A 21,559-nucleotide genomic window follows, 5' to 3' on the forward strand; every position below is an offset into this window, starting at 1 on the left:
CACTTTTCTAACAGTTGAAAAGAGTCAATTGGCTTCAAGTCTTAATCCTTTCTTCATAACATTAAATGTATGTGACCAAGAAGTTAGATAAAGATAATAAGAACGTAATGGGTGGTGATGATTATTAGTTTAACACTCAACAGAAATCTGCTTTAACAGGACTATGTGGATGTGGTTTGTAGCTACTAGTTACTGTGCATATTTTGCAGATTATTTTTATCATTTTTCATTCAGAATTTTATGATCAGCTTCTAAAACATGATGCATTGCCCAGTGGAAAAGAAAATCTCCCTCTTATCAAGTCTAATTAATCTGGAACTGAGTCCTTACAGTCTTTCAGGAATTTTCTGGCATCCACTTCTTCATAATTCTAGTGCTGCAATGTGCCTTATTCTGTCTTCCTTTAATATGCAGACACTCATTTCTAGAACAATCATAAGCAAGTGGATTTAAAATTTTAAAAACGCTTAAAGATTCTCTACTAAAATGCATCAGTAGCTTTTTAGGACTCAATCCTGGTCGTTCGAAGATTGAGATTTTTGCAAGTTTAAACTGCTCAGCATTTTTAAGAGCAATTAAAAGGAGTTCCACCATGATAAACGATAACAAAAATGCTGCTCATTAAAGCGTCAGTGATAATAATCGGATTAAATACATAACTCTCTGAAAGGGACCATTGCTTTTGTGACTTTTAGTGCAAATCTCACTTTTAAGAAGGATTTTGAAAGCGAGATATTGAGTGTTACATTTTTAGTATTTTTAATTTGTGTTGTATTTTTTTTTTTAGCATAACACTGTAAAACCTTTGATACAAAAATCAAGTCATTAAAAGGAAAGAGTGACACACAAAACTTTATTATCCAAGGTCTTTAAGGTGATATCTCCTGGGTGAAGCATAGTAACTGTATGAAACATCTTAGTGATGGCTGGTTTTAAGTAGGGTTTCACCAAAATATTGGAATTAAATTACTACTAAACACAGGAATCGCCACAATGTTGACTGCTCATATGACGGAGGCTCCTTGTGGACGCCAGTGACAGACACAAAACCTGTGAAATCCACACAAATGTTTTTCTTTGTACATTTTATTCAGTTAAGTTTTGCCCAAATCAACTGTGTGACAGTTGAAATTCTCCTAAATACTCTTTAGTGTCTTATAGGCAGGAAAGGAAAGAGTCTGCAGCTTTCATTCAGTATTACAGTCGGCTTCAGCGACTGTCTCTGCCTAAAAGATCAGTAAAATCCTTTGATATCAGTCAAAAACTGAAGCCCTAGCTGCCCAAGTCCTCCAGGGTGCATGGGAAGCCAGTCCACCAAAATAAATCCTCTTTGATCCTGACTGCCACAGGGATACACAAAAAAAGAATGACGTTCGAGTCCAGCCCGGTCAGTTTTAGACCATTCCCACCAGTTTAAACTTGCCCTCCTGTTTGAGCGGCAGGACACTGATGAAGGTCTTGTAGAGCACAGCCCCTTTTGGCAGTTTAGTGATGACCCGCGTGGACTGCCTGCTGCGTGGCGCCGGGACGTAGACCTCCTTGGTGAACCTGACGTAGCCGTCCTCCAGAGCAAAGAGAGTCTTGTTGGTTCCCAGCCCCACCTGCGGGAAGGGAAGAGGCAAGATGTGAAAGTCGGGACTGACATCAGGTTAACACTTCTGATCCGGATTGCGTCTACTCACATGCGCTCCTGGGTGGTACCTCATCACCCTCTGTGTTGCAAGGATGTTGCCTGCATGGGCAAAGTTTCCTTGAAAACGGATGGAGAGAGATGTTAGAGCCCACCTACGTTCCCGTCGTTGCTTTCACCATGTATTCAGACAATGAGCAGTGTGGAGAGTCTTTTAGGTTTTAACATTGTTTCAGTTAATTATAATTTTTATGAATTATTCCTTTATATTTTCACCGGTTTCCATTTAATTTCAGCATGGTATGAAAAAAAAAAAAAACAAACAATATATAAATTACTGATTTAAATCAATTAATAAGAATATTGACAGAAGTCTAGTTGGTATTACATAGAATGCTTCCAGGATGAAATATATAAGAATGTATGAAATCATTAAACGTCAGCTTCTACAGCCCCCAGCAGCATTTAATGAAATCTGCAGATCTTTACTCTATTTTCAAGGGAATCTGCACAAACTCTGCGAGGAACTTCTGCTAAGTTGAAATAATATGGTGAAAATGTTCTGGTTGTGAATAAGCTGGTTTTACTTTTTCCAAACGTTGAATTTCTCATTCTGGGACACGACTCTTAACATGTACAGAGATGGGTCCCCCTATGACCTTACGTTGTGCATCAGCTCTTGCATTAGTACTGTGTCAAAGATATAGGGGAAACTCTGTATCCTGCACCGATGCCACAAAGAGAAGAGCGGAGATGACAAATAATTGGGCGAAACAAAGTTGTCACTTTGAAAAAGGTGGGAATTACCATCCTGTTTCTTGAAGCCATATCTCCGACCGGGGCTCTTTCCTCCAACGTTCTTACAGCTGCTGCCAGACTTCTTTGACGCAAACCTCACCGAGTCCAGCAGAAAGGACTGACCAGGCACCAACAGACCTGAAACCGGCAGCAGGAAAAGAAAAAAAAAAAAAAAAATCCACGTGAAGTCGCACAAACGTCTGGTTTCGGTCCGGGCACGTTCCAATCACTCATATGTACTGAAACTAATGGCACCACACCAAACTCCATGAAGAATCTTACAGTTTAACAAGCTCTGGCGTGTTTAATGTAAATTATCAGTTAAACGCACTGCTATACCTTTTACAAATTAAAGGAACGCCATACCGTTTTCCCTCCAACAACATACGCCTTGGAGGGTGAATTTAAATTTAAAAAAAAAATGTTTTATGAACAACATTAAAAGTACGAGTTGGTGTGTCACGTGTCCCAATCGGGACCTGACCATTAAGTCAATAATTCTCTCCGAACGTCAAAAGTCGTTTGCTGAGAAGCATGATGTTATTACGAAAAATGAATTATGAAGCACCAGATCATTTCAGTTATGTTGACACTTGCATCAAATGTCTATGACACACGGTGCCGATTTACACGACGAAAAGCTAGCATGGCTAGCTAAGTTAGCCGGTAAAACATCACCTGTTTAAAACGTAAGATTTACAAAGGGCTGCTGGGAATAAATACACCGTTGTCCCGCATTCTCACGAGCAGTTTCATTCACCGTGAGCGTGTAAAAATACTAACGCTAACACCACGTACCTGCTCGGGACCTCAGCATCAAGGACGCCAGCGCTGCCATCTTAAAACTAGATCGCGTCCGTCAAAGTAAATCGTCACATCCGGATAATTTTGCAGCGTTCAAATGCCCAAGACAGATGCCCAAACCGTACCAGGTCAATGGAAATACGGTTCATCATAGTTCCCGCACTCTAGCGAAATGCCATCGGAAGCAACGTTTACTTCATCTTAATCGAAAAAACAACAACAACAACAAAAATACTATGAACAATATTTAAAATGCCTTGAGATTTGTAGGCGGACCTGGCTGACATATTCTTCTCAAAAAACAACTTTCTAACTATGAGTTATAAAATGCATTGTTGCAGGACACGCGTAGATTCTATTGCGGTTAACGGTTAATAAATTAAATTAAAAATAATATTTTTCAAATAAAACTAACTCAGACTATATCACTTTTACACGTCGCGTATGTGCTAAAACAAACCGACCAGGCGCATTAGGAACCTTCGCTCGTCCCGTAACCGTGAATGCAGCGTAACTTTGCAACCCAGGGAATCCAGATATACTTTCACGTAACGCGACACACTGGCAGTAACTCTCCGTGGTGTTTGCCTGCGGAAATAAATGACCCGACGTTGTTGAGAGTAGGTAGCGTTTACTTAAAGTATCCTTCTTCTTGTCTGAACTCAACTAAACGCCTGTGTAAAGGATTTCAAAGCAGGCGAGTGAGGCCATTTCCAGCTGATCCCGCGTCTGCTATTTCTCTTTTGTGTTTAACGCTTCGCGGGTTCAGCGTTAGTTGACGGCCTGGTTGTCTGAATTCGGCTGCATTTGGGCCTGGCTTGCACTGCGGGTTTCACCCCTCTTCCTTCCTGCGGGGAACGTCCATGCCGTGTCAAACACGAATGAAAAAGTAATTCGTTTCTTATCGGCCGGCTTCAGTTGGGTTCGGCAGTTAGAAGTCATATTTCCAATTCACCGCGCCGCAGTCAGACGCACAAAGCGGCTTCTGCAATTGGTCCGCCTTTATCTTTTTTTTTTTTTTTTTTCACACCAAAACGCAGTTTGGTAGGCGGAATCAAACCGGTGTGCACCGATGCCACAGAGGTAGATCTTGCCGGTGGGTTATCTCCACGCCGATTTTTTTCTAGTACCTATTCTCCGTTATCGTTTTAGGTCATGACATGTCAGGTCACATATCCACTGGCTAACACGCTAAAAAAATCTGCAGGTTTGTGGCTGAGGCCTCGTGTGGTTGTTGCTACCAGAAGGAAAGGCAGTTTTGGTTGGTGATTGGTGATACTGTTATAATTCCCGTCTCATATCTCATATATAGAAACTTTTGCTTGGACATGAAAGAAAATGGGCAGCTGTAGTGACTCCACCAGTGACCTGGACGAGGAGTTGCCAGTGTTTGACTTCCTCCAGCCGGGTCGACACCTCAGCCAAACCTCGAAGAGCCACATAGAGGCACTGGATGACTCTGATGCAGAAGACATAGCCATCTCCTCCCCAGTGAAGGATAATGCAGGCTCACGTACAGGAACGACTGATGTAATGATGATCAGCAGCGATTCTGATGACGACGAACCTCATGTCCCCCTGGCGCAGAGACTCAAACAGAGACAAGACAATGCGATTAGTGCCTCCTCCGCTGTCGCCAATGGCGAAGACGCTGAGCAGTATCCGCCATCCAATCTGGCCACCTCACAGCTCTCCCGCCACAATGGCTTTCCAGAGTCAGAGCCGCCGCTCAGCTTCCATCAGGTGAGAACAGCGAGCCACGGGGCCTCCGGTGCAGGGAGCATTGACACCTCTCCTGCCAAGAGGAAACCTGCCAAGCGGACGGTGGAGGAGATCCGGGCCTCCAGGGAGGAGGCTCTGAGGAGAAGGCAGGGCAGGGAGAGACTGCAACGGGACAAGGAGATGCTCACGCTGGAACGAGAGAGACAGAAAGCAGAGAGGAAAGCTCTGGCAGAGGCTGCCAAGGCCCTGAGGCCAGAGGAGTGTATCAAGCACATGGTGGTGGCTGTGGACCCAGGTAAAGATAAAACATTTAATACTTAGCAGAGTGCACATATGGATAACAAAGACCGTTCCGAGTCAGTTGTATCCCGTTGGCCTCTGTAGATTTATTAGAGATCATTTTAGACTGCAAATAAAGCCAGGGTGCATATTAACTTCCTGCTCTGGATGGCATTATTTAAGATATTAAATGGATTTGTCGTGGACATTATTTTGGCAACGGTGTTTGTGTTTGCAGCTCTGTTACAGCTGGAAGGAGGAGGGACTCTGCTGGCATCGGTGCAGGCTCTGGGTTGCAGCTGCGCCATAGAGAAACAACCGCTCCCACGCAGTGTCAGCTGGATGCGGAGGGCTCCCTGCGCACAGGTGATAACACACATTACCCCTCGGATTTTTCTTCGGCAGCAGTGCTGCTGCGCGCGTGTCCACGAGCGCGTGTTGCCAGACCCGTATCTATGTGTGTTGGTGGAGGAAGAGCTTAAAACGGCCCTAGAATTGTTAGAGATAGGGTTATTCATGTTCGCCGTGTTGTGTGTGTTAATTTACGCAGCTTTGGCACTCAAGGGGCTCTGGGGGGCCCAGATAGCTGTGGTAATAAATGTCGAAGAATGAAAGGCCTCAACACAGTAGATTAATTACACTATTTTTATTGAACATAAATAGAAATAGATAATGAAAACTTAATGAGCCAGTCTTTCGGACTCATCTGAAAATTTAAATATAATTTGACTAACAGGACAAAGTTGCTCCCGTTTAGTTTGTATCTCTTTGAGTCGGCACCCCATATGGTCAGGATATTAATAAAACCATTCTGATTCGTTTGGGAACATTTGTGCAGGCAAAATAAAAATTTGTGCTCGCAGCACATTAACGTCCAAGTGCCTCCAAACTAGTGCCTGGTTCGTTTACACATCATTTGGGCACGTTGGTGCAAGCAAAACACACGTTTGCTTCATTAATTCTCAGGTTTTGAGCGTTGCGGATAAATAAATTGTGACTACCTGACAAATAATGACGTTGTGGATATTAATGAACCGTTTCGGCAGCGGCACTAATGCGTAGAGGGGAAATACTGCACACTGTTTTCTCGTGAAGCATGAATAATTTGTTGTGATACCTTGCTGTAATTGCTTTAAACAAATGGAACGTCGGTTGAGAATGGGGGCAGTTTTATGTGTACTAATTTAGTAATAATACCAGTACAGAACTATACCCCTTTTTCTAAATAATCATAAAGTAAGTGAAGCTCTCCCCCTCCGTTCCCTGTGTATCTCAGCCAGATGATGCAGTGTGTGTAGCAGAGCCCCATGTTGTGATGCAGATGACAGTGGATGACTTCATCACTCTGATCCACGGCTACATTCAGGTTGGTGGGGTGAGTGCTGCTGCTGCTGCTCCTCCTCGTCGCACTGTCACCACAACATCATCGGAATGACTGACATTTTCTGCTTTAAAATGAGACCTGCTGAAACTTTAATGATCCGCGTGAGGAAATGTGGTCATTGTAGTAACGATAAAGTTGAGGTAAGAACAGAGCAGATGGAGGGATTTTAAATGTAACATATGTGGTGGTGCTCTGTCATTCCCGAATAATTTTCTAATGATTTCCAAGAGATTTCCCAGCAAAAAACTATGTAATTTGGTAATAATTATAGGTAAAATAGAGAAAGTGTTCAATCGGAACATGCTTAAATGTTGAATTTGTCCACAGGGAGGCATACATTTCAATTTAACAAATGTTGAGAGTAAAGTTTCCAATAATAATGTGTTTATTATTACAGTTGTGTATATACAGGCCATTTTCCCGGGACTTTCAAGGAAATTCTTTGAAAATTATGTACCCATCAAATCAATAGGGGATCTGTCATAGTGACACTGTCCTTTTGCCACAGCTCAGCAGAAAACACAGTCCGTGGAAGCACAAAATTGTCATTTCGTACTAAAAGACTGTAAGCTTAGAAGGCTTTGATTGGTTTAATACAGACTGATGAAGCCTAATACTAGCTTCAGGTGAACCAGGGAATACAATAATGGACAGAAAAGAGTCCTGTGAAATTTGGCCACGATCACTTACATTTAAATGTTTTTGAGAGGGATTTCTGCAGGGCCAAAATAGGAAGGAGAAAAGACTCTTTCAATGGACTGTACATATGGGCATGTGACTGTTGTTGTGAGATAGACTTGAACAAAATTCTAACCTATCTTTTAGATAATGAAACAATGTAAACTACGTAAGCTAAAGTGTAGGTATAAAGATTGAATTCTCTAAATGGAGTGTCAGTGTACCCCAATAAGGAACTTTATTGCAAAGCAATGTCTTTCCTCTTTTCCTTTTACCATCTTGATCCAAAATAAAGGTCAACTGGGCCTGCTCTGCATTTTATACATGTCACAGAACATCTCTTAAATTGTCACCCATTTGTAGTTGTCATATTTATAAAATTACAATATATAATATGATGAAAGAGATATGCAAAATCAGAGCATCCTTTTTAAACGCCTTGCTAGGTAATTTTATTTTTTGTTTTTCTTGGCAATGGAACGCAGTCCAGGGTGAAATTAAATGGCCGCACGGCTTGAAGGGGACTACTTGAAATGTGTTGTTGACAGCAGGTTTATATATTAATACCTATTATTGTCATCTCCCTCTCCATTCACCCTATCGAAAACAGGAAGGGAGGTTTGGCAAATCCGACTCTGATCCCACTCTGACTTCGTGGGTGCAAGAGAGGCAGAGGCATCACCCTGACAAGGTCCTCAGCCTGGTGGTCATCGACTTGGAGAAATACTTCAGGTAGGGAGGGACCGCATCTGCTAGGATCTGGAATTAGACCTGTCGGAAAGTTTTATTAATTTAGTCAGATCGGAAGGGGGGATAACCCAGAGGCAGCCTGTTTGAATTCCTCTACACACTCGGGCAATGAAGCATGGGGAAGGCTATCCTGAAGGTGGACTGATTGATTGGGTGGAGAAGGCAGAGGAGACATGTGGCTCACAGTATGAATGAGTACAACAGTGTGAAGTATAGCACTCAATGAAATGTTAAAAAACAACAAGGAATGGCACTCAGATACCTGGCAAGATAACCTAAATTAATCTGCTGCTGCCGCCCCAGCATCTGGAAACTTGCCACGCATCACTGTCAGCAGAGTCTGGCGGAACTCGGCTAGAAACTGTGAAAAATATGTGTGAAGAAGGGAGATGGAGCAAAGAGAGCAGCCCAGCCACACTTTGAGACCAGAGGACGCCCCGAGCGTTAATACCAAAAAGATTGTAAACTTTTTGTCCCCAGATCCCAGAAGTCACAAAGCCAGAAGAGGTTGCGGGAGGCTGTCGCAAATGAGGACCCGGGGGGAGGAAAAGCGAGGAAGAGGAGGAAGAATGGTGGAGCTGAGGGGCTGCCAGAGGTGTCACGAGTTGAAGTAGAAGAGGTGGGTTGGTTAGGAGAGGAGGTACGTAAGAACTTTTCATCATTTAGAGAAAAAAAAAATGAAAATAAGAAAAATAAACAGACTTCCAGTAATTCACCCACTACTAATGATGTAAATGTGGTATTTTTTAATAGGATTTAAGGGCATCATCCATGGAAAATCTATGGATTTTAATATATTGAGGTATTTTAAATGGATTATCTGCATAGGCTTTTTAAGAGGTAACAATCCTGTGAAATCAACCAAATAACATAAAAGCCTTAAAAGGGGTGATATTTTTTTTTTAAATAAAGATTTTGAGGCTTTTTTAAATAAATATTAATAAGAAGCGATTAAACCAAGCAGATAATCCATTAAAACCCCTTAATAAATCATAATACTTTCATTTATACATTAATTAACCCCAAAATTGAGGTGAACCCCTGAACTTGCACTTCATTTGAAAACTAAGGTCCTTTTAAGGTACAAATTAATTAACTTTTGTAAATTAAAAAAATCTGTGATATATATTTAAGGAGCAGAAACCACTTAAAATTGACCAAATCACATTAAAGCCATCTTTTAATTTACACCGTAAAAGGGCCTTATTTTTTAAAACAAAGTCAAAATGAAGCCATTGTTTTGGTTGAATTAGAGTATTTTCTCCCTTCAAAACCTCTTAAACAATGCAGATAATGGCATATTAATACCCTCTGACCAAAGATGGGCAGCACCACCTCCCCCAGCGCCCGTCCTTGAGTGGGCGTCATTTTCATATATACACTGATCGAGACTCATCATTCGCCAGAGTTACACTATTTTTTCCAACTTGGTATTTTCCAATTTTGGCGCGGTGGTTCGGACTTGTGCTTCTGACGGCTGTAGAAGCACCACCGGACTGCATTCCTTCCCTCCAGACCCTCCTATGGCTCGGCAGGGGGCGCAGACGGCAGCAGGTCCCTCGAAAGCAACACACTGCTGTGCACGTTTGCAGTCGACATTTTTTCACGAGCGCTATTCTAACTACACGCTCGGCTCCGATAGCTCAAAGCGATGGGGCTCAGGACAGCCATGGTCCTCCACCACGCTAATATCTGCTCCAAGGGATTCTCGAGGGGTAAAGACCTCTGCCTCCAAAGAGCCCTCCAGCATAGGTGCCTTGCGGTCACTGAGGCGTCGGGCATTTTTTTTCGGGGTAAACAAAGGCTTAATTAAAGCTGTTTTATTGTTTCATTCATCTTTCTGTTGTCCAACATCCCTTTAGGCAGTGGTGCATCTCCAGCTTCACACCGGTGTCTCAGTCCGCTTCTTGCCAACCTGGAAGGACTTCTCGGATCACATCACCATGACAACCAAAGCGGTGGCAGAGGCCCCTTTCAAGTAACTGAGCTCAGTTCTCCGTCTTTACAACTCCGTCAAACGCTTTCTCTCAGGTCCGACCAATAATGTCTCACGCTCCTGTTGTGTGTGTTTCCAGGCGAGAGAGGGAGAAGACGGGCTTCTCTTTCTACCTGGAGAGTGAGTGGGCGGGGGGGCAGCGGGTGGATAAAGCCGGTAAGGGCCTGCTGCAGGTGTGGAAGAGACAGATCCAGCAGTTCAATAGAGTCAGTCCAGACATGGCCTCAGCCATCCTGGCAGCTTACCCCTCCCCACAGCTGCTCAAGAAGGTACCCTCACTGCTGACACACTCGATTGTCTTAACACCGGTTACCTCTTTATGGCAGAGCATTCTGGCCGCTATGACAAAAAAATATTTGCATAATTTCACATCCGAACGAGAAAATTTGAATGAGATTCCATTTACATTATAACAAGATAGTGTTCATGCGGTAACTTAATTTTCTCCCCTTCTCGTTAATGCTACACACCAAATGCTTCCTGTCTTAACACAAGTTGATGTGTTTTCATAAGGAGAAAAAAAGGTGGGTGTATCCAGCACATTGGATGTGGGATACAACAACAAGTAGTACATCTCTCACAGGACAGACACACAATTAAACAACAAACAAAAAAAAAAGGTCAACAAAAAAAGGCACAATGTGTTTTTCTCCCTGACAACCTTATACTTCACTTTTCACTTTTTTTGAGAGAGATAGCTTTTATTATTTTTATTTGTCTTGTCTCCTTTCCTTTCCTTGACTACTTTTTTTTTTCTTTTTTTTTTTTTTTTTTTTTGATGATTATATGTGTTTTTTTTTTTTTGTTAATCATAACTGTGTTAAAAAGCAACTACTATTCACCCGCAGGCTTACATTTCTTTTTTGCCTGGTACCCTTTTAAATCAGTCATAAGTGCAAGCTACAGGAAAAACGAGTCATTTATGGAGGTTTAAGGATGACGGCAACACATCAAGGTCTAAACGTTTTCAGTCATATTCATAGAGACACATCTGCAAATATATTAGAAAAGCGTTTCTTATTCTTAATACTAAATATTTCTGTCTGTCTGCAGGCTTACAGTCTGTGCAAGACCGACCGTGAGAAGATCTCCCTGCTGACTGAGCTCCTGATCCGCAGAGGAGAGGGCGTGACCTCCACGACTCGGCGGATCGGTCCGGAGCTTTCCAAACGCCTGTTCCTCATGATGAACTCCTGTGATCCCGAGCAGACACTGGACTCCACTGTCTGACCTATGAAATTTTCCCACCTACTGATTTTTATTTTTATTTTTTATTTTTATTTTTTCTAATCTCGTTCCCAACAGCTTTGAACTGTGGCTATATGTGTTCACAAAATTGAATTTGATACAGTGTAGTTAGAATTATGTTTTTTAATGTAATGTATATATTAAAGTTTTATGAATATATAAGTAATTTGAAGGTTATCATTATTTAATCATTTCTAAGAAAAAGAATCCAATATGTTGCATCCTAACCATCAATGGTTCATGCTAACTTTTCACTCATCTCTGTTAGACAGACCCTGGCAAAATAGTGTATATCGGGGAAAGCATATGTATAAACTTAAGTTTTACATTTATTATTATATATTATTATTATTATATAACACCTCTGTCCAAGTCTCACTACAAAAAAACCACAGAAAATATCCCATGGATTAGCTGTTGCATCTAATAGCCTCTCTTCTAAGGAGATTTAAGAAAATTCTAGTACTCTAGGACTCTTAATTGCAAGTAGATCCCACTGCAGTTGGCAAAAGGGGTCAGACTTCTGTGCTTACTTTAGTTTGGACTCCGAAAAAGGTTTGAAGTGTTTTATGTAAAATTTAAATTTATTAGGAATTGAGGCTGCTAGCCCCGATATACTTGATTTTCGGAATCTCTACGACAGAGGTTCAGGAGTGCAAAGCTAGCATGACTTTCCCTTTTAAGTAATAAAGTTTAAAACTATGATCTTGGTTTATAAAGAAGGTTTGAAGTTGCATCTCTAAGTAATATCTAGTTTTATTTCTTCATTCCTTTTCAGTACCTAGGCAAGACCAAACCAATGTCTACCACACTCTGGCTCAACTCCAATCTGTTTTAATTAAGCATTATATGTACAGCCTAACGCCCCAGCCCTCATGTTTTAACTGTGTCCAATTGAATTACCTGTGGCTAACCTCTGAGCTTTCTGTGTCATTGGGCTCTCCCATGTCTTCATTGCCACCGCGTGTCGGGCCCCGTTACGCCTGGCCCTGTTTATGTTTTCATGGTGTGCAGTGCTAAAATGCCGCCACAAATCTGCTCCACTTCACTTTGCAAATGCCCACGGCTCATTTCCACCGCATTAGCAAAAATGGAACCTGACCAAGAAGTGATGAGTGCCTGGAACAGAGGGAAAGAGGGAGAAAGAGACGAATGGGTAACGAGCTGTTAAATGGGCTTAAGAGATGAGCAACATGCCTCACTCCCGGCCCTGAATGCAAAGAGACAGAGGTTCAACGGTCCATGGTGACAGAGGAGGTTCAGAGGGAGGAAAGGACTGGCATAAGTAGTAAAATGATTAGAAAACAAGGTTTCAGACCGACTCACTGAAAAATACAGTGCAAAATGTACAATGTTTTTTTTTCTTCTCATCACAGACTCAATATTGTGGTGGTCATGATACATTAGAATCATTGCTAATGGAAAAAAAAAAGGAATCAAACTTATTTTGGATGGGGGCCCTTCGGGAATCCTCCTTAAAGGGTTGGTTTACCAACTTACACTAAAGCTATTTTACGACAACATAATAATCTCTGTTTTTTTTGGAGGGCTAGTAACCAAGTTACACGAGGCGACAAATCATAAACGTGTATGGAAAAATGTGAGGGATACGTTTTTCCATACACATCACATTACACAACTCTCATGAGCCTAAATGTATTACAAATCAGCGCTTGAATCTAGATTGATGGTATTTTTATCCGTTTAAAATTAAATCTACAACACAAAGCACAAAAAGTGAAGGGGTCTGAAATCTTTCTGTATATTCAGTACAACCCTGTGCAATATCACTAAAATGTTAAATCATTCAAAACTGTGTTTTCTTACAACAATTGCATTGTTTTATGATTAAAAACTAACAGGTTAGATAGACGACATTTAAAATATGGGCACCAAAGTACAACCACAATGCGACAAAAGTGAGCACACCTGTGATGTACAATTCAGGCTAACTGCATGAACAAGGATATAAAAGAACCCGTGAAGACCACGGCCTCCTCCGCTTTGGCCTGGGTTGGGTCTAATGTAGCGTGGCTCCCCATGGTAAGGACCTGCATGAACAAGTAAGAAACCCGATTGTGACTGTGTTGGTACATCGCAGGTGCTTCTGACCTGACACAAGGATTATCCGAGGAAATTGGTGTTTCAGTGACTGATCAGACAGTGTGAAGGGCACTGCATGAAGTCAACCTCTAACGGACGGCGTGCAAGAAGAAAACCCTTTGTCACAAAATGGCACAAAACTGCAAGAATTAACTTTGCCAAAAGAGGCCCGATAAATGTTGGCAGCACATTGTTTGGTTAATGAAACCCAAATAAATTTGTTTGGATCAGATGGGATCCAGCATGATTGGTGTGGACCTGGCCAAGACTATCACAGGGAGTGCATAATGCCAGCTGTTAAGCATGGAGGTGGGAGCACGTGAGTGCGAAAGGTGGAGGGGGGAAGACATTCATAGATGGCGCTATGATGACACAGATTTGTATACTCAAGCACCGGATGAAAAAAACGACTCCCAGTCTCAAGAAGTTTGAGACTGGGAGGAATTTTCCAATGTGACAATGATCCCAAACACACTGCAACAATCACACTAGAGTTTTTAGAGGCGGAAAAGGAGAAAACTGCGACCCGGCCACCTTTTAAAGCGGAAGGTAGGGCAACAAAAACAAATAAAAATTAATTCATTCTTGGGCTTTGGCTAAAATTGTATTAAAAGGATCGATCCGACTCTTTAAGGACCCCTCACAGTCTGCACAGCTGACTTCAAGAACCAGTGCCTTAGAGGACTGTTTACTCTAACGCCGGCTGCGGATGGCTGTCGCCCCAAAGCTACTGTTACATTACATGATTCAGTAGCTTTTAGTCCTTGTAGTCATGCAGGAGGAGCGTTACTCTTCCTGGGTGTAGGTCACAGAGCTTGGCAATTACAGTGAAAGATATGGGTCTTCGCTCTACCTCTGGACAGGCCTCTCCTTCCTTTCATTTTTGCTTTGAGTGGGGGGAGTATTCAAGGATGCCAGTGGGATGGGAGATCTCTGTGATTTTTTTTTTTCTAAGACAGGCAGATATCCACTTGAAGATTCTGTTTTATGCACATGGCAACATGTAAATGTGGCATTCGCGCATAGCAACCCCGCGCGAATGCCTAAGATTTCGAAAGATGCCGTTTGAAACTTACACAGGGCAAAAGTGCGTCACTGTCGTATGCTGTTGTAGCTTTTTTGTTCCACTGTGTGTCTAAATGCTCTCATGTACAAAGAAAAAATAAATCCAGTTCAATAAACGTCAAAACACTGGAAATTTGCCGACTTTAGGTTATTGAGAAGATTCCTCCCATCAGATCAGGCTACAAAACGATTTGTGTGTCCCATCTTCATGTCACATCCTTGTATGTGTGCGCACATTATAAAACATCAGAATTCACTCGCTAATAACATAAAACGAGGAGATTTATTTATTATAGAACATTTATTGGGGGCTTTACTGTGAGAAGCAGCGCTGAGCGTCCCGTTTGCTCTCAGTGGTCATTAATTGAGGCAAAATAAGCTTTAAAATCCATCACTAACGCAGCCAGTGAGAGAACAGAGAAGACTCTTCTTTCTTAATATCAATACTTTTCATCTTGCTGTCGTCCTCCAGCGTGGCCCCCACCCATCTCCTCCACTAACCGCCCAGTATCGTGCCAGCATTGTGGCTCTTTCCATAGACATCCTGTCAACGCTGAGTAAAGTCCCAAGGAACGCTTATGTCAGGGACACCTGTGTCTGAATCAGGTCCGGAAACTGGGGGCTTGCTGGGCTGGGCTGTACCCCATCCCCAGACTCTTCTCGCATCCCCCCAGTAAAAGGCCAAGTCACTCTCACACGGGTGACTACACTGCAGACAGAAATGTTTCTTCCAACATCTGACTGGCTGATCAGGGAGCATTAACTCAGAGAGAACTGCCCTGTGAATCTTTCTGCTGTGCTCTGACTGGAGGATTCAAAATACCTCCAACTCACCGGCACCAGCCTCTCGAAAGCGAAAATTCCCAGTGTCCAGTTAATAAACTCAACATCTCACATCTTGGGCTTCAGGGAGTAATGGGGGGCATTTTCCCTTTTTTCTGGCGTTTTATGCACTGAACACTTGAACAATTGTTGGACCTAATGATAAATTAAGTAATAATTGGTTGTAGCCCTCTTACAGTAATCTTGACAGAATAACTCTACCTTGCCCCAGGTTTTCTGTCTGTTAATTACTTGACACATACGGAAACTAAAGCAATCAGAAAGAATACAACTATACAACAAATAAGCTCAATATAAACTAAAACAATTCAGGTCTTTTAGCTCTGGAGGATGGAGGACCCATCATAGAGCACATTATCCTTCAGTGGAGAAAATTTCTTACTAATTACTGATTAATGAAATTATGCAGACAGAAATTACATGGAGTAAACTCCATGGGCTGTGTTCTACTGTGTGAGTGGTCATGAGAGTGATAGTCACCAGGGGGCAGACTTGCACCATATACAGGCCACTGGTTTAGTGTAGCGTGAGATGGGGAGATAGAAAAAATTAGCATGTGTCAGGGTTTTGGAGGTTGGATAAATTATCAGGCAGGAACAAAATGTATCCTTTAAACTAAAGGACAGGGAAAGATAAATATGTGCTTAGAAAACTGTTGAAGATTTTGATAAATGGCTCAGATAAGTTTGTCAGGGTTTCCTATATCGGGTGTGTCAGTTGGAGCTTCATTTCTGTTTCCAATATCTTGCTTGCCTCGGTTTTTAGCCGTGGAGAGCCTTGAGGAGAATCTCATTCAGGTTTGGAGGTTGCAGTGTGGAATAAGGGGGATGCATCAGCACGGATTAAGATGGAACGGGCTCTTCAACCCGCTGTAGGGTCACGAAGTGTGATCTAATGTCAGACTATCGAGGAGATTGGGCTGTGTCAGTGTCAGTACACGCAGAGGACGTCAATGTGTTTGTGTGGCTGCTTTGTGTGAATGTACCACAGATAAACCTGAAAAAGAAAGTCTCCTTTATGTTGTTATCATGTGTATGAATGCATTAGTGCACTGACTACACTCATTCCCTAACCCCGGCCATGCAGCACAATAATGTCACAGTAGGTATTTTGCCATGTGGCCAGATGTGCTTGACATTTTCAACCTGTGGTGAACATTTCAGTTTTTCCTCCCCATTTAACTCTGTGTGGATTCAGCCTTTAATCCAAACCTTAAAGGATCATTTCAGTTTATTTTAACCTGGCCCCGTGCTAACTTTGCAATCGCCACCTCCATTGCAGAGATTTGTGGAAACCAGAGCTTGCGCGAAACAACAGAAATACGCCAGCTTAAAATAAACAGGAATTACCCTTAAACCATTCCCTTTATGCAGTGTGCCTAACCAAAGCTTACAGTTACCAGTTGTGGCATTTATTACAATTATAAGGATTACAGTCATAATTGTAATCATAATCCTAAACCCAAGTTTTTATTGTACCTATCCCTACAACCCAGCAAACTGTACTGAGTTTGGAGGATTTTCCTCTTCTGAGCCTCAGATATGAGTCGATTAACATGCTTGACAAAGGCCAGCAGGTAAGAGTTGTTCTGCTACCACGCTAACATTCACTATACCTTCCCTCTCTTAAAGGTTCTCTGTTTTTAAACCCATACCCTGTAAATAATTCTTGTAAAAAACTGGAAGCTCACACTACAGACAAATAGAACTATGTATGTGGACACCTGACCCGTTGTGACCGCTGGTCATCTAATTCCAAAACCACGGACATTGAAGCGTTTGTAAAAAGCCTCCGCTCCACGAGAGCATTAGTCGGGTCCGACGACACAACCAGGTCCACACTGACCAGGGAGAACAGACAAATGTCTTTAAATTCTTGCTTTTGTGCCTAGGAACAATGAAATTTGGAAACAGGGCCTTCACCAAACTGTTGCCACAATGTTCGAAGAACACTACTGTATAAAATTTGGTTTTTTTTAGGCACTAAGTGGCCATGAAACTGCCCCGACCCAATTTAGGGGGAGTTTAAAGTTATTATGAAGTTTAATTGGCATTACATTTTGAAAAAAAAAAACACTATGCAAGAGGAATAAGTCAGTAAAAAAAGATAGAGAGCCTGATTTGTGACTCCTTATCAGTAGAACATTCAGTGTGGACATACACTATCAATAAATGAATCCATCGCTTGGTCTATAAAATGTCATAAAATTGTGAAAAATAAAGTCCCAGTTTCCTTACGTCCAACATGATGTCATCAAATTGGTTGTTAAAGTACCTGCTGATTCATTTTCTGTTGATGATCAATTAATCAATTGCCTCTGTTCCATTGACATGTCTGACAATCCTGTGATCACCCTGTTCTTCAAAATCAAATTATCTTGGCTTTTGGGGGTTTAAACAAATGTTTAAACATTGTAAAGTTGTGTTCAGACTTAAACATGAAGCAAATTTTGGAGCAAATAAAAGATTAAGCCTCGCTGTGAGTGAACTGAGAACTGACAAGAACCCATATCTTTTGAAGATATGGGTTGAAAAGCATCGATCAAGTCTTCAGTCAAAGGCGGGCGTCTCCTCCTCTCATCCACACTAGGAGCTTTTCCACTGTCTCAGAATTCCTCCTTCTCTTCTCTGTCATGGCCAGAGAGAGCCACACCATTTGTTTTGACATACAATAGGACCAGGACCTATGGAAAGACGTGGTGGAAGGTTCCCTCAGGCACTTATCAGAGATCAGCTTATGCTCCTTAAATCATAGTCTTAGCAGCAGCGGTGGGAATCTTAAATCTACCCTTGAAACGGCTGATCTGTTAGTAACCGTGCATTACCTGCCTCAGAGACAGGGGGCTACAAACTACACCCATCAAATTTTCATCGACCTTCTATCTCGCAAATCAGAGTGGTCGTGTCCCCATTGTTCCTCAGCGCGTTGTCAAGCGCACGGGCTTGTTTATGCCACACAGCTTCAGACATCACAATGTGAACGCCTGATGGAGAAAGAACTTTTTAGCTCATCAAAAAGACACAATCAGAGAGTCTCTCCAAGGTTTGGGCATATCCCTGAAGAGGCAGGTCGAATTAAACACACGACCCTACCCCCGACCCCTCCGCTGTTCGCAGCCTCAGCACCGCCACTCAGTATTCACTGCACGCCGGTAAACACAGCGGCTTGGGTGCTCCCGCAGGGCGTTCTTTTTTCTTTTTTATTTATTAAAATTCCACTCAGCCTCCGTCCCGGTTGCTTGATCCACAGAAACAAATTGGGAATAGCCTTTGATACAGGAGTTGAAAACACTCCCAGGGAGTTCACAGAGACAGAAGAGGCACAGTTTCCTAATCGCACGCAGGCAGGCACACACAAATAAACGGAAATAAGTACAAAGATGCATGCATTTTACATGCACACAAGCAGGTGAGGAAGGATGCACTCTCCCGTCATTTTACAGTTGTCAAACTGGTTGTTATATTTCAACCCCTGGCTTGCCTTCAGCAGAGTGCCATCAGAGAGCTCTATACAAATCAGGCACCACAACTCCTTGGACATGAAGTGTCCTGCTCCCCACAGTCCTTGAGATGCATGGCTGAGAGTTACGGGCCCTTGAAGTGATGTGTAAGGCCTTTTTTCTATCAGATTACCAGCAGCATCATGCCTGGCTGTGCCGCTGCTGGACGGTGTCCTCTCTTTATGCAGCTACACAGCGATATCCACCGCACACAAGAGGAAGAAGACAGGCTTCTTCTTCCTCACAGGGAGATAAGCAGACAGCAGAAGAGAAAGATAGGTAGACCGAGAGAGAGAGAACGGGAGAGAAAGATGGGGAGTTGGCAGAGGAGGGAGCGAGTGTGTGTTGTGTCATTCATCATTGCCTCTTTTCTGCTGGTCATCCTCGTTCCCCAGCGAGCCTCTATAAACTGAGCCACAGAAAGATAAAGCATGGAAAAAAAAATCACACACATTCATGCACACCCATGGGGGTACAGGAACATAGAGAGGGACAGAGGATGGCACAAACACGTGGGGGGGGGTAAGGGGAATGTTGTGGTATTCGATGCCCTTTGGCAGAGCAGAATCTGCAGTTTGAAGGGCCTGTTAAAACTATGTAAAAATTAGCTTTTCTCATTACATATAAGCACTTTGTCTCTGAAATTACTACATCAGACTGCAGCTTTAAAGCTGCATTTAGGTACTCAACAACAAGCTGAAAAAACAACATCTGACATCATCTTATATGTTATTGTGGCAAATATGTTAGAAAAGAGTTATGAACATTAGCGTCAGGACCTGACCGATACTGGAGTTTTGAGTCCCATATCAATATCAATATTTAAGTTAGATCATATAATGATATGACAACGCTCTTAAAATATCATATGGTTAATGAATTGTGAACAAGAGTGAAACATTTTACAGTTGAAAATTACAGCTCAAACTACTGCAGTCCAATACAACAGTCCTGAAATAAATCCTGTTAAAAAAATGTTTAGTTTTTGTCCCAACTGTTTTAGAGAGCGTACCAAAGGTATGTTTGATATCTTTGATCTATAAAAATATGTTGTGCACTCTATAATTAGCAATCACATCATGTTTGTCACCACCTGACAAAAAGCTTGAATATTCATTCTCCTTCATGCTCTGGTTTGGTCTCCACCAATTCCTCAGGGAAATATTAGGCTCTTTAGCTGCTACATGCTCTACTATGTTCACCAGCTAGTCTCTACCTGTGTCTGTCTAATGTTTGGTACTGGGCAGGTAGTGGATAGTGAGTTTTTCAGCTGCCCGCTCCCGTTAAAAAGAGGTTGCGTGGGGTTTGTGGGCCAGGAAGGAAAAGTACAAGCTAAAAGAGGCTTAAACGCACCAGAGATTCGATGGGGCCGGCAGAGTTGAGTGATAATCGTAATTATCACATTCATTACTAGGAGCAACACCTCTGACAATACGGTCATTTGATGTATATAATATAAGAATATATAGTGAGGGGTTTTAAGGATCATAACTTCTGACTGCACGTTATATCTATATGGCACTTAAGCTTGACTTAAATTATTACACTTCTCCCACTGTTTCCTGTCTCTGTTTAGCCTCTGTGATTGAAAACAAAGAGCCAAAGGAGTCAATGATTCTTGTCCAGCACTTTCGCACAAGATTTCCGCTTCAAATAAACTTGAATAAATGGTATCGAATGCAACCTTGGCCCCTGGTGTTGCTCTCTATCAGCGCTACCACAGCTCCTATTTACTCCCTCCTGTCTACCCCATTACCCATGATGCAGTGAAAGATCCATCACTCCAGCTGGCTGCTCCATTCAGCCATCAGCCAATGAAGGCTGGTAAATAATGCAAAAAAAGTCCTCTGTTAAGAATCAACTTGAGAATTCATATAATTCATAAACTTTACTCAACTCGTATGGTGACTGATTGCAGGATAATGAGGTGATTATCAAATACAGACTTTGAAGCAGCTCCCATTAAGTAGGTTAATGTTGCTGTTGTCCCTATGCATTTGATTTGCTCATATTTGTTCCTTAAAAAAACTATATGTGACACATTATCTGAAATATCTCAAATAGGGACAAGAATTCTTTTGCTTGCAAATAATGCCTTCTGCCGCCGAGCCGTCCTGGAGCGTGTGGAGAAAAAAGCGCTAGGTCATTTTCATCTGCCAGGATTGGCTGAGTGTTATGTGTAACCAGAGAGACTCATGTGAGCTTTCAGATAAATCCAGGCTTCAGTGCCACTTTTGAAATGACCCCGATAGAAAGAGGTGGCATTCTGGTGTTGAGAGGCAACCTCAACTCAGGTGTGACTGAAGTGCGTCTTTTACTCCAATGATTCGTGGTTCCTTTACTCCATGGGATCATGGTTGGGCTGCCAGAGGAGCTCATTTTAAAGTCAAACCAATGTTAAAATGAATTTTTGCCAAGAAATTGTTTGTCTATTTGTTCGTTTTGACCTGTGTACACTGTTCAAAATTGTAATCATCAAAAAAATGTATGCAAGTTTAGTCTTCTCCAAGGGGCACGAATTTTTGGTATCAACTGGTTCTGTCATTTTATTGGTGCAATATGGCTGTGAAAGTTTGTAATATAATTTCAATTCCAACTGCCACATGGACAGTTAACCACCTTTGGGTCGATGTTGGTAGGTGTTGATCAGTCCCATCTGTGATTTAAAGCAGCTATAATCGATATTTGTGTAGTAACAACGTATCAAAGGACAATGTGCAAACAAGTTTGATATTATTTAGTGATGAATCTAATCCAGGT

At 42.1% G+C, this 21,559-nt stretch overlaps 2 protein-coding genes across 7 annotated transcripts; one reads left to right on the top strand and one right to left on the bottom strand.

Moving 5' to 3' along the window:
* Positions 1–836: 836 nt before the first annotated feature.
* On the bottom strand, positions 837–3,616 carry mrpl27 (mitochondrial ribosomal protein L27). The gene is made up of 4 exons (XM_040135819.1): positions 3,227–3,616; positions 2,438–2,566; positions 1,683–1,750; positions 837–1,601 (listed from the first exon to the last, which is right to left on the bottom strand). The coding sequence occupies exons 1-4, from the start codon at positions 3,264–3,266 to the stop codon at positions 1,395–1,397; spliced, it is 444 nt and encodes a 147-aa protein (XP_039991753.1). The 5' UTR covers positions 3,267–3,616; the 3' UTR covers positions 837–1,394.
* Positions 3,218–11,387, top strand: eme1 (essential meiotic structure-specific endonuclease 1). 6 transcript variants are annotated; one of them, XM_040135813.1, is made up of 9 exons: positions 3,218–3,360; positions 4,545–5,249; positions 5,472–5,599; positions 6,510–6,608; positions 7,906–8,027; positions 8,526–8,664; positions 9,908–10,023; positions 10,121–10,310; positions 11,095–11,387. In XM_040135813.1, the coding sequence occupies exons 2-9, from the start codon at positions 4,571–4,573 to the stop codon at positions 11,269–11,271; spliced, it is 1,650 nt and encodes a 549-aa protein (XP_039991747.1). In that variant the 5' UTR covers positions 3,218–3,360; positions 4,545–4,570; the 3' UTR covers positions 11,272–11,387. The 6 variants fall into 6 exon arrangements, with proteins under 6 accessions (XP_039991747.1, XP_039991749.1, XP_039991752.1 ...); XM_040135815.1 differs by having other exon boundaries at positions 3,357–4,121; XM_040135818.1 differs by having other exon boundaries at positions 3,357–3,852; positions 6,510–6,599.
* Positions 11,388–21,559: the final 10,172 nt, after the last annotated feature.

Source organism: Xiphias gladius, chromosome 9 (assembly GCF_016859285.1).
Source record: "Xiphias gladius isolate SHS-SW01 ecotype Sanya breed wild chromosome 9, ASM1685928v1, whole genome shotgun sequence".
Classification (NCBI taxonomy): Eukaryota; Metazoa; Chordata; class Actinopteri; order Istiophoriformes; family Xiphiidae; genus Xiphias; species Xiphias gladius.